General features: G+C 42.5%; 1 protein-coding gene across 1 annotated transcript; it reads right to left on the bottom strand.

Annotated features, from left to right (window-relative positions):
- Positions 1-1,123: 1,123 nt before the first annotated feature.
- On the bottom strand, positions 1,124-13,345 carry GET4 (guided entry of tail-anchored proteins factor 4). The gene is made up of 9 exons (XM_071760817.1): positions 13,061-13,345; positions 9,325-9,403; positions 8,831-8,912; positions 7,794-7,943; positions 6,037-6,175; positions 4,021-4,161; positions 3,861-3,936; positions 3,586-3,658; positions 1,124-2,533 (listed from the first exon to the last, which is right to left on the bottom strand). Exons 1-9 carry the CDS (start codon positions 13,213-13,215, stop codon positions 2,445-2,447), a joined length of 984 nt encoding a protein of 327 aa, XP_071616918.1. The 5' UTR covers positions 13,216-13,345; the 3' UTR covers positions 1,124-2,444.
- Positions 13,346-13,776: the final 431 nt, after the last annotated feature.

Genomic DNA, 13,776 nt, shown 5'->3' with positions numbered 1-13,776 from the left:
GCTGGCAGAGCCCTCTGGGTGTGGGACACCCACAAAACCATCTGCACCCCTGGGGGTGCTCAGTGCAGGGAGGGGGGCAGAGCACCTGCACAGACACCTGTGTGCCAGGTAAGTGTATTTTCATATAAACTGCACCCAAATATTTGTGTTATGCTTATTTGTATATCTGTGTTATATTTTATATTTATGTATGCAGATATAAACACAAAAGATACCTATGAGGAGTACAGAACTAAATTCAAGAGCTGTTGATTAGTCACAGCCACAACTATAAACTGCATGGTAGATGTAGCATAATAGATAACATTTTTTTTTAATGTGTCTGTGAGCTAAGTAGAGTTCATATGAACACTGCATGTATATATGTAGCCATCACTAGACTTATATATTTAATTTACATATTTGTATTTCATACACATCTATGTATGCATAGACATTTTTTCATTATTGCAAATTTATAATATATATTATAAATATATACATGTGCATGTTTATATTGGGATAAAGTATATAAATATAAATGTAAGAAATATTGCATAAACATACATAAATCCACATGCATATATATATATTTATATATAGGTATTTATATAAAAATACTTATTTAAATAAGTGTAAAAATACACTTATTACAATTAAAATAGACATTTTTTCATTATTGCAAATTTACAATATATATTATAAATATATACATGTGCATGTTTATATTGGGATAAAGTATATAAATATAAATGTAAGCAATATATTGCATAAACATACATAAATCCACATGCATATATATATATATATATAGCTAGGTATTTATATAAAAATACACTTAATATAAATTATATATATTTTTACAGGCACACTGATACTTAAAACCCTGGGCATGTCAGAAGCAGGGACAGGACAGGCTGGGCGAGTTGTTTGCGTGCTAGTTCTAGAGCTTGTTTGTGAATATGGTTAAGAATAGTATAAATATTAATTTAAACTATATGCCATCTAATTATAAACTATTATATGCACAGAAGGCTGCTTATGCATGAGTGTATATATATACATGGTTGATGGGGAAAAAAAACCAAAAAAACAAAGTAACATCTCTGCTCATACAACTCTTAAAAAGCAGCAACATCACACATCCTGGTATAAAGTGTTTATTTGAGACTTCACAATAACACAAAGTCTTCTTTTCAATGCCTTTTCTTTTTCATACAGTCAATAAATTTGTATTAATCCCTCCCTCCCCCCATGCATGATTGCTGTTTATTAATCTAAGCCTTTTTTTTTTTTTTTCTTTTTTCCATTGTGAAAAAATAAAGCGTTTCCCCACCGGTTCCTCTGTTCATGGTACCACTGACATCTCCTCTGTGCTGCATTAAAGAGGAGGAGCTGTAGAATGGCTATGCCTACCACGGGGCTTGCAGTTACTCCATTATTTGTTGATTTGGGGTTTTTTTTGTTTTTTTTTTTCTCCTTTTTTTTTTTTTCCAGAAAGTGTTAAATGAATCAATCACCCAAGAAAAATAAATATATCATAAAGAACTGAAAGTTCTGCAGTATCCCTTTTCTTTACATCCAGCTGCAGTTCAAACACACACAATGCTCACGGCCATCATTTCATTCACTAAAACACCACCACCTTTGCCTATGGTTGTGAACTTACACTGAAACAAAGAACCTGTTCCAAAGGAGGAGAGCCACCAGCCAGAGGAGGTATTTTAGACACCAAATTTTTTTATACCTAGGCAGGAGAGAACCACATGGAAGCCAATTACCTGTGTTCCACTGAGCAGCTTTAACTCAAGAGCAATTCATTCTTGTGCTTTTCAGGAAGTATTGGCTGAACACAGGTGTGGGCTCAGCCAGAGCCCAACCTTAAAGAGGGTGCCAGGCAGTATGAGGGGTGTGCGTGCTACTTACGGCACTGGAAGTGAGTTCTTGGGATCAATGTCTCTTGGATGTGCATCCCAAATTATGCTGCTTGGCTCATCTCGCAGTACTTTTGGCACCAGCCTCACAAATAAATTATTCAACTGATCACTCTGCCTTTCCAGCTCTTCCTTGGAGGTGGCAGAGATCAAGGAGGCTTTCTGTTCATAAAGAGGGTAGTGGGTGGGCTGTGAAGTACAAGACCCCATATTTATGCTCTATTGAATGACTGTGCAAAAGGGAACACTGCATCAGAAACCTTGAAGACTATATTTTAATCAAAGTCACCAGCTGCTGTATCAGAAACCTGCTAACAACTGCTCCAATTGGTTCATTTGGCTACTTTTGGTTGGTTTCTTTCATTTATTACATAAATAATATAGACCGAACATTATAAACATTTCAGCAACCTTTTCTAAAAGACCAGAGGAGCCCTTTTAGGCACCAAGAAACAACTGCAGGTTTCAAATTCCAAAACTGTCTTTGGAGTCATCAAATCACCAGATTTACACGGCACCCAATGACAACATTCAGTCGAGCTCAATAGGGCTGCTGTCTTCCTGACCATCTTCTGTGTCATCATCTTCTCCAGTTCCCATCAGGCTGTTTAAAAGATTTCCTAGAATAAAATTCAGGACAGTCACAGCTGTTAATTTTAAGTTCTCACATCAAAAACTTACTGTCCTGCTAGGCTGCAAATTTCTATAATGAAAAAAACCCACCCTTTTTTGTTCTTAAATTAGAAAAGTCCCAGCAGGACACTAATATTCCCACATTGGCTTCCATTAAAAATTTATTGATTTGAGAAGTTGTTTTTGATACTGTTCCTTCCCTAAGAGTACACTGGAAAAACCCAACTGAAGTCATATACTTATCTACTATTGTTGCAGCATAAAATAAAAATTAAAACAATCAAATGAGGAAAGACACCCCCAACCATGGAACTGTCAAAACCCAGCAATGGTCTGCATCATGCTATGAAGAACTTGTCTGAGGCATTTATGTGTTCTCACTGTTTTATTCAATTTAAAGAAGATTGAATTGGGATCTATGATGCTCATGTTTTTCAAGCTTTGGGTATCAGTGAGTTGACATTTGCAGGTAAAGCTTCAATTCAGTCTACAAATAGAGCAGCTTAGTTCTCAAGGAAAAATGTTCAATTTTACAAAAATGATCCCGTCCAATTTCCTCACATTTTGTTCAAGAGCCAGAAAATGAGGGCTGAATTTCTCAATTCCCTTTCAGTATTAAATTCAAAAAGCAGTATTCATTTCAGAACTTCTACTTTGGGAACATTCACTTTATATCAGGACTGCTTAGAAATCTTCCTAAGTCATAGTACTTGACTTTAAGAAAATCAGCTACTGAAGTTTGAGGATATCAAGCTTAAACACAAGACTTTTGGGAGTTATAATATCAAGAATCAACCAGAGGAGTTATTTATATGCTTCTTCCTTTCTCAAAGATGAAAAGTCTATCTTGACCAAATTAATTTCACATGCAACCCATTCATCTTGTAGTGACCCATTCACAGTAGTGACTGGTTCTGTAGGCAATGAGAAAACTGATGTATTTACTAGAACAAATAATCTGTTTCCAACTAATTTTCTATAAGCCACTGCTCTGAAAAGGCTGGTGGTATCTATAAACAATTATTGGCATAAAGCTTACCTAGTAATCCTCCATAGGATGATGTCTGCTTGGGTGGAACACCAAAGAAAAGCTGTCCTATTCTATCTAGGTACTGAAAAGATACAAGGGGAAGAAAACAACTTTGTTTACAGGTTGAAATACAACAGGGAACAGTCACATCATACAAGCTGGAATACTGACTCCTATCTCCGAGACCACTGACTCCTATCTACAAGTCAAAATCCAGGAGACAATAATCTATTATTTAACTAATTCTGCAGGTTCTACCCTGCTTGCACCAATGAGTAACTCACCTCATTATACATGGGATCTCTTTTCAGTGAAGGTTGATACTGTTCACACAATACTGTAAATACTGTTAGTTTTCCTCTAGAAAGAAAACAACAAAAAATGTAATCTCTGTATCAAATAGAAAAGGAAACCAAGAAAAACATGAGAAAAATAAGATTGTACCCATCAACTGCCAATAACAGGAACCAGATGAAGTTCAGCAGTGGTTGGACAAAGGGTGGACCCTTCTCTATTGAAGGATGTTTTTGTGTGTAGGTTGTAAAAACAACTGATGCGCTGGTCTTATTTTTTAAGCAGAGAAATCTGCAAAAGGAAAGAGAAGAGCACAAGTTAAAAATAAAAGGCAGAGAAGTAGTTTTACATGCATAAAGGGAAAAGGAAGCCAAAAAAGCTCAACAATCTACTTCATTTGTGCACAGAAGTCATCTCAGTCTTAAACCAATGGCAAAAACTAAGTGATAGGGATGGACATTTTTGGCAATGTTTGGCTATCAACTGAGGAGGGGGAAAACCACTATTAGAATTTATTTTGGAATAAGTAGCCTGGGAGGGAGAATGGACATTAAATATTAATAGAATTAATTTAACCAAAATCTAAGCAGACTGTATAAAGAATGGTTACTAAAGAGGACAACAATGAAATAAAAGTGTCAAAGATTGGCCACTATGTGATTAAACATCATATTGCATTTACTGGTCCAGAGTTTACTATGCCGAGGTAAAAACCTAATTCAAAACCTCTCTCCCAGCCCTACCCACTCCCAAACACATCTCCTTTCAGAACACAACTGCCAGAATCCAAAAACTGTCATTCTGTAAGCACTACCTCAAAATAACACAGCATCAGGACCATTAGGAAGGTTGACACACACACACACGTCTAAAAAAATCTCATAATAAAGCTACAGTTTGAGGTCCCAACCCATTTGTCACCAATTAGCAGACCAATTCCCCAAACTGATCAAATCTTCCTTCAGGTCCAGTTAATTTAACTGGCAATCTCAGCAAATCCCATTGGCCTAACACGAGACTTTATCTGGGACAAACACTGTCCACAAGCACTGAGAAAGCAGCCACAAGCAGTCTCATTTTTGGTCTCCACTTCTGCACCATCACATGTGCAAGGGCATTGGGTTTTTTTGGCTTACTGCTAAGTAAAGAACTGCAATTATTTTCATTGGAGTATAAACTGCTGTATAAGAGGATTTGGTACAGTACTTGAGATATCAGCCAGTAAAGGATGAAGCAGTGGTGCTGTAAAAATACTGAAAAAATAATCTCAAACTCTTAACCTCTCCCCAGAATTTCCTTCCCTCCAGAACAAAGACCTGTAACATTGTTTAAGGGTCCTACATATACTGGACTTCCATAAAGGATTTTCTACTGCTCAAAATCACTGCAATCTGTATCAACCAGCTACAGAAACCAGGACAAATCTAATATGACAGCTCGCTGCTGCCAAAAGACAGACAGACTTGCTCTCACCTCCTCCCTCTCCCCCAACTCCTACTCTCTCCTTGATTCCCTGCTGCACAGTCCTGTCTCCACCTCCTCCTCAGACTCCTCCATGAGCTGCTTTCCCTGACTGAAGAAAGCCATCAGCTGATTAAACACAGTAAAATTGGCTTTGTCAATCTTAATTGTACATGAGCTCTGCAAAGGTACATAATAGCTTGCATTCTCACCTCCTACAAAATAAATGCCTGAAGCAAATGAAAGCCACCAGCAACTCTGTCACACCAAGAACCATCACACTGCTGCTCACAGACCAGGGTGACCCAAGACAAATCACCTCTCAGGACAAGTGAGTGTAAGTACTAAAGGTAAACACAGAGCCTGCTTAGGTCCAGTCTTGGGAAGAACATCAAGCCCCCACTAGACATAAAGTGGTCTTAACAAAGCTAAGAAATGTGCTTTCAGGGTCAAATAGATCACATTAATTCTTCAGGCATTAACAAGATTTCAGGTTTGATCTTAATACTTTTTTTTTTCTCTCCATGGTCTGAACACACCAGTTTTGAGATGGCTGTGCTACCACACAAAGTGAGCTTCAGAAGGTCTGGCCAGTTTCACAGTTTCTTTTTGAAAAGGATGCACAGTCAACCTGCAGTTATCATGATCAAGTCCTCAAACACAGTATCATCTCAGCACAAGAGCTAAAAAAAGTGCAACACTTACTGTAGTACTGCCTGTGCTACAAACATGTCCACCTCACTGCGATATCCCCTGGATGAGGAGTATTCCACAAGCATATTTGCACATCCTTCACCATCTGTGGAGTGCAAGAAGTGATACCGAGATTCACTATAGTTTTGCTCTATAAAAGGAAAAAGAAAAACAGTTTTTAAGAAATCAATTCATCATACCTGAATGCAAAACCAAATCTGTTAGGCTTGTACACTACAGCTGGTAAAAGGACAAGAGCTACACACAAGGTAAATAAACAAGACAACAAGTGAAAAGCAAGTGGGCTTTTTTCTGCATAAGTTACAGACAATTTATAAAGGGAGAGAATAAATATGTTATCCTAAATATATCTGAACAACTGGTGTTAAACACACTTTACTCAATACCACCACAAAGCATAGCTGGCAAGAGGAGAAACAGCTTGAGCTGCCATAATTTATTTTATCTAACTGCCTCTGGACACTTCACCAGTGCTCAGGAGAACCAAGAAGTTCCATATCAGATCATGTGCACCAAGAAGTCAATCAGCAGCTTCAGCATCCTTCTTTCTAAAGTGCACAGAATGAAGGCATCTCCTATCTTTAGCTTAGCCCACTCTTGCTATCAGAATTTAAATTGCTTCCATATGCTGAGTAGAACAGTAATTACACAGGGAAAAAAAGGTGTAAGAAATGGCAATGATTTTTTAGAACTCAACCTGAAGCAAAGCACCATGCAAAATCACTGCAATGACAAATCAAAATAGGATAGCTGATGTCTTTTGGAATTTAAAAGTTTTGTTTTAAAAACCTGAGCCTTTTCTGATGATACTCTCAGAAACTACAGACTAAGGAATCACATTTAAAAAGAACAGTGAGCAGATGGCTACCAAATGGGGATTTTTACTTTTTGTTTCCTATCCTAATTGTATCTCAGCTTCTAACTTCAATGCTCTGAGGAAAATCTCTTTCTGGCTGGCAGCAGCCAACAGGCTAATGCAAATCAGCTGAGAACAGCCAGGGGAGAGCCTATGGCACACATAAAGGCAGTGACCTGGGGTGCTGACTTCCAGGTCATATACACCACCCAGTAAATGAAAACACCACCACCACTTTGCACCTACTGAAAAATTTTAAATAACAATCATCTTGCACAGTTATTAATTCATGAAAACCCAAAGAAGAGATGGTATTTATTCACTTATTCTCACTCACTTCTGTTAGGTTTTGAATACAAGATTTTAAAAACTGGCTGGTGTCCACAATTAAAATAATTATTTATTGCATTTTTGGTTTACCTTGCATCCCATCACAAATGATAAAATCCCACATAAATCAAAGGCAGTAGCACTCATTCTGTTATAAGCCTGCTAGTCAACATTTCAGAAAGTACCTAATTACAGATCCAAAGACTGGTGATGGATTTTAATCTTTGTCATGTTTATCCAAGATTTAAAACCAAAAGCCCCACACTAGAACAACCTTGCTCTCCACCTATTTACCTTCTTAGGATTGAAACTACCTCAAAGTCTAAAGGATCAACCTTCCTTTCAGAGAGCTTTACAGCAGTTGTATTTTGGGTTTTGCACCAGTAGAGAGGTTTTTTTCTTCGTAGCATTAATATGAAGTTACTGCAAAAATCCAGGAACAGCAGAACTCAATCATTTCCATCTCTGCTTCCTTTGATTATTTCCAAAGTATAGCTCTTACAATATCATACTTTCAGCATTTTTAAAACAAAACACAGAAAAGCCAGTTGATTGTTCTTACCTTTCCACAGGGTAATTGCTAGTAACTGGTGTAGTTTTGGATGCCCAAGTTTTCCTGATCCCCCGCTGGACCATTTTAGTGCTCTGGATACAAAAGCAACTCTTTCGGGTGAATTTGGATCCATTAAACTAAACAATTTAGCCAAGTGTTCTAGAAGCAATAAGAATCACAAATATTTAGCATTAATAAAGTAGGATGAACTGCTGCTTCTACTGCATCTTTAAGATAAACCATTTAAGTTCCCTGAATGGCATCCATAAGCCACCTTAAGAAAAAGGGACTTTGAACCTGAGGCACTTGTCAAACATCAGGTCCATCTTGCATCTGTCAGCCAGGAATTTTCATTTGCCTCCTCCACAGCCAAAAGCTGTGCCATGCAATCAGCTGGTGACAGCTTTCCTGTCTCATCATTTGGGACAGGATATCCCAGAGGACAACACAGAGGACAAAAGAGGTTCTGGGACTGTCTGCCATTCATAGGGAAGCTGTGAGGGACAGAGGGCTGTAGTTCAGAAAAGCATCACCAGAAGTCATGGATGGGAAGCAAACTGACAGAACTGATACAAATACAGAACAGCCTCTGTCTGTCTGTTTCCATCCATGGATGCAGTTCACTCATGCTGCAGCAGCAGTCTGGCCATGCAGCTCTTAAGAAGAGCTACTAAATCTCACAGTCAAACATGAAAAATTTCCTTGCCAACAGCTGTGTCACAAATGATGTGCATATTACCCCACTGCTTGGGTGGGAATCCACCCTCCATCAATGCCCTGGGGACACCACGTGCATACATTACTGCTGCATGGAAGACAGGACAAAGCCACAAGCCAGCAGTGTCTGTGCTAAGCATGGTCACAAAGTTATCAGGAATCCATTATTCTCTACTAAAGTTTTCCCCCAGTCCACTTCTATGACAAAGATAACCCTTAGCCAGAGGGCATAAAAAAAGGATTTCACATTTCAAGACTGCTTACAACAGCCACTGTGAAGTGAAAGCACAAGCTGAATACCATCAAACCAAGCATAAAGACCACCTCACCTAAAAGATCATCTGCTACTTTTGCATCTGATTTCTCCAAAGACTCCAAAACCAGCATGGACAGATCAGAAGCACTGTTTTGCTATGAAACAAACACATACTGGTATCAGTACATAAAAGAAAACATCGACCAGAATTTTGTCACAGACAGATTTAATATGTTTATCAACATCCACAGCTAAGGAACAGAATCAAGTCTCCACCCTCTCTTAGAAAAAAATTATAGTAATTCAATGGTATTAAAAGAGAGGCTCCCAGGAAAGCAAAACAACTGTGGTTATGTTTATTGTTTGGGTGCTCACAGACACTTGTGCTTTATGTTCTAGTTTGGTATAATCCTTCTTTGTAGAGAGTGGCTCAACAAAGAGATAAAACAGAAGATTCCAAAGCATTTACCCCAAACATTTACCATCAAGAATTCACCATTCACCCCCCATGTCTTCAAATAACAATCCTGCCTCCTCCTAAACCACAACATGAGACCAGTCACCTACCTGGTTATGACTGAAGAACAGCAAAGCCCCTGAATACATTAGTTCTCTTGCTTCTGCATGTTTTCCTTGTGACATATACCTGAAAAAAACAGCAAAGCCTTGATAAAAATTACCATAAAATAAGATGTGTATGCTGGAAGTTACTTAAAGATCACTGATTTTAAAATAAAAGCAATAAGGGATTTATTTTTAAATCATTAGTTTCAATAATGATGTGAGCTGAACAAAGAAAAGTAAACCATCCCTGGAGTTCACCTGAGAAAAAATGCCAACACATGGCACTACACAGCTCAACCCATCACATCAGAACCTTTACTAAAGCCAAACCCATCACAGTGAAGCAGTTTTCAGAATACCCCCTGGGTGGCTCACAGGCCCAGATTCACCCAAGGGCCTCCAGCCATCTCCTACTCTCATCAGCCACATTCCAGTCCTCTGCTGAACCAAAAGTACCTTGTCCCTGATGGGTTTTAGGTAAGACTCAAAAAGCCAGCAAGGTTTACCATACAACACTTCCCAGAGTCACCAATTCATGACAAATCAGTCTGCTCTCTGCAATCCAATGCTTCAAACCACACCTGCAGCAGCTTCCACATTGCTCACTATAGAGTTAACCAAGAAATGAAAAATAATTTGTTTCCAATGGTTACCTCAAGAGCAGGAAGGAGCCTCTTACACAGTGCTGTGACTGCAGCCTCCTGCACATCATTACCATGGGCAAGTCAAGGTCCTGGGGACTCACATCTCCAGATCACCAAAGCAGCATTTCCTACAAGAGCAGCTCTGGTGTGGCAGCAGATAGAGTTTCCAATTTCCATTTCTCTGCTTTCTGAGCAGTAGTAACAACAGCTACTTTGCTCATAGTGAAAAGGTAAAATGTCAGTTTTAACACACTGCTTTAGTAGCTGCAATATTAATTTTGTCCTCTGTGACACCTGGTTGTGTTCTGCTGTGGCCCCTGGGTAAAACCTGCTCAGACAAAGAGCAGGGGAGGAGGCAGGGTCTTCCCTCCCATCCTGCTCACTGTTTTCCAAAAACCCAAAATCTTTTATTCAAAACAGCAGGACTGTGTAAATGGATGGCATGATGCTGGTTGTTTGGAATAAGGATCCTCAACAATTCAGATTTGCAGTCACCATAACAAATGCTCCAGACATGAGTCAAATGGATCAGCAGCTCCAACATTTTCATTGCTGGCCTCACACCCAGGTTTGCTTTTAGGTGTCTGACCCCAAGTATCAGTGTAGATCAAATTCCACAGATTCTACTGCCACTAAAAGTCCCAATGCTACTTGGGAGCTCTTAATCTGGGGATTATTACAGCAGGCACTAAAAGGCAGCCTTACAATATAAAGTAAATCTATAAGATTATTTTTAAAGTAACTTTATTTTAAAAGTTTTTAAATAAAAACAAATATTTTGATCCAAATGTAATTTAGAATGACAGAAATTCTGGAATAGATTATTTAAACCAGAGAAAGAACCTGCAAGCACCAAGAAAACAGGAATCAATGTCTTGGGAATGTTCAGTTGCAATTTTGACTCAGCACCAAACCACAGAGTGGTTCAGCCCAGCCAGCCTGTACAGTAACACTGTGGCCCAGAGGAACAGGGGTCTCACTGCTCAGGGTCAGGCAGGAACAGCAGTTTTCCACCTGCTCCCTGGATCACTGGGAGGGATAAGAAGTCTGTAGGATGCAGGAAGGCTTACAGTAATCTTTCCTCCTCCACTTCTCCCCCTCCTCCACCCTCTAACACATCTCAGTTTATGACTTTTAAAACTCTGAGTCAGGATTTCAAGTTTGACAGCACAGACTCATGTTTGAGGCACTGGCTATCCCAGTTACAATTCCACAGCTGAAATAACCTCAGCCTGTGTTAATGTGTCTCTGGAAAACTGCTGACATTTAACATATGTTTTACAGAGGACAGACAAGACTATCCAGGACTCTTCTTTGGCCTCAGTGACTTTCCACACAAGTTTCACATTGCAACTTTTCACCTGGAAGGAAACTCTCTTCCTAGCTATGCAAATGTCCCCTTTTCATTTAATTGAGCCCCTCCTTACACTTGCACTTAAAATGGAAAAAGACAGGATCCTTGATTCTAAATTAATTCAGGGAGGCTTAAGCAAAGGATGTGAGTTAATACATTCAGAAGACAGGATGAGGAGTGACCTGCTGAGCCAAGTCATCTTCTGCCATTGCAGCCATCACATCATTTAATCCTTGGTATAAAATAGGCCACGCTTTGTCTTAAATTTAGATTTATTTGCAAATACAATTTAAGTCTTAAGGCCTAGACAGTGCCCTTGCTGATCCCATCAGAAGGCTGTGGCAGAACACAACTGCTTTAATTTAATGGTGCTTGGTACAGGGCAGGGCAGGCTATCTAATCTACACTGGTTGCAGAAGCAGGACTATGCACCAAGGACTCTTTCCCACAACCCCAGCTGCTATTTTTCTGTAGACACCCCCAGGCCTGTTCCCATTCTAACTTAGATGAGGTCTGAGGACAGAGAGTTTCCAAGACTCAGGTTTTCCCAACTGTCCTCCCCCAGCAGAACCACAAGAAAGTTGGTATGAACCCAGGAACCCACTGGAAGAACCAACTTATTCTGTGCTCCCGAGAGCAGGGGTCTACATTTTAAATTCTGATGACAGAAAAGGGGATATATAAAAGAGACTAATCTGAAAAAGGCTTAGAATACAAATGAGTTTCTTATGACATGACAGGTAATAGGAATATTCCTGAAAAAGTCCAGGATTGCACTACTGAGTCACTGTCACATACAGAAAAATTCCACCAACAAGTACCTATTTTAATACCGTTCCTCTGTGGAGGTGATTCTTGCAATTCTTAGAGCCTCCCCTTCCTAAAAGCTGGACTAGAGGATTCCTGACAAGCAATGGAGTAACCCTGCTTCTTGGGCTGAACAATGACCAAGCCAAAACCTGATAAGCCTGAAACACTCTACTTAGCAGCCAAGTTGACATTTAAAACAAGGGGACAAATCAGGAGTTGTCCAGAAGGCATCTGCTTGAGGGACTCACAGATGGCCCTGGAACCAGGGACAACTGAAGGACCCAGCTCCCGGGGGATGCCCTGGGGAGGCAAACCGAGGCCATCCCGCCTGGCCAGGGACATGAGGCCGCCAAGGGGTGTTTGGGTACAGGGCAGCGAAATTCAGCGCTGTCCGAGCCGGCTGGGAAGCGTGACGCAACGCGCCTGCTTGACATCAAAGCACCGGGACGCTGTGCCCCCACCGCGCCCTCCTGGCGCTGCCGCTGCCTCCGGCGACCCCACACCCCCCACCACTCCCTCAGCCGGGGCTGCGGGGTCGGGTCGGGCCGCTGTGCCCGGCCACACCGCTGCTGGAGTTCACCTTCAAACCCCGGTGGGCAGCAGCCCGACCCCGAGCCCTCTCACACCGCCGCTGTGCCCCGCCTGGAGGAGCGGTGAGCGGCGGGACCTGAGGGAGCGGAGAGCGGCCGGGCCCCCAGAGGCCGCGAGCCCCTCCTCAGGCCCAGCTCGGCCCCGGAGCCTCAACCCCTGCCTTCCACCCGCCCCACCCCGCCCCCCGGCGGCCCAATGGGAGAGCGGGAAACGGAGATGGACAGCGGCGGCGGCCAATGGGGAGCGGGCGTGGGCGAGGCGGGCGGCGGCAGCGCGGAGTGCGTGGGAAGGCTCTGGAAGGCCGCGCGGGGGAGGGGGAGGGCGTGGGGCCGGGCCCTACCTGAAGAAGAGGGTGCGGTACATCTGGTGGGCCTCATAGTAATCGCCCTTCTCGACGCTGGCGCGCAGCTTGCCCTCCACGCGTTGCACGCCGCCGCGGTTCCTGCCGCCGCCTTTCGCGGCTTCCTGCTCCGCCGCCATAATCGCCGCCGCCATCAACGCGGAGGATGGGGAGGAGCCGGGGGATGAGAGGGGGGGGTGAAGGCGGCGGCGGGCAGGGCCGCACGCAGCCGCGGAACGCAGCGCGCCTCGCCGCCCGGCTTCCGCCCGCTGCAACGGCGGCCGGCGAGGGTCAGCTCGCGCGCCTGCGCGTTACGGCACACGGCGTCCCGGGGGCGGGGCCCGGAGCGGTAACGGGCGGGGGGACCCCCGGGAGGGAACCCCCGGGAGAGGGTGGGGAAAAGAGGTCCCGGGGGGTACCGGAGGGAGCGGACCGGACTGCCGGGTGTGGACAAAGGCCCCAAGGCTTGGGTTTGTGGCAAAGATTTGGTTCCTGCGTCACAGCCCGGGGAAAACGCGGAACGTACACAGGGGGTGGAGCGGAGCTGGGGAAAGGGATTTAAAAGCTCTCCCCCCGCACACTACGGGAAAGCGGGATTTTCTTTTAAAAATGCGGCACGGGAAACGCTGGAGGAAAAGCGGGCCCGGGTATTTGCCTACCAACCAAACATCCTCCGGCTGGAGCTCTGCCACCCCCCCCCCCCGCCCTGGGGACAG

This window comes from Heliangelus exortis, chromosome 17 (assembly GCF_036169615.1).
Source record: "Heliangelus exortis chromosome 17, bHelExo1.hap1, whole genome shotgun sequence".
NCBI lineage: Eukaryota > Metazoa > Chordata > Aves > Apodiformes > Trochilidae > Heliangelus > Heliangelus exortis.
Note: the sequence above shows the minus strand (reverse complement) of the source record. Positions and strands in the feature narration are given on the sequence as shown.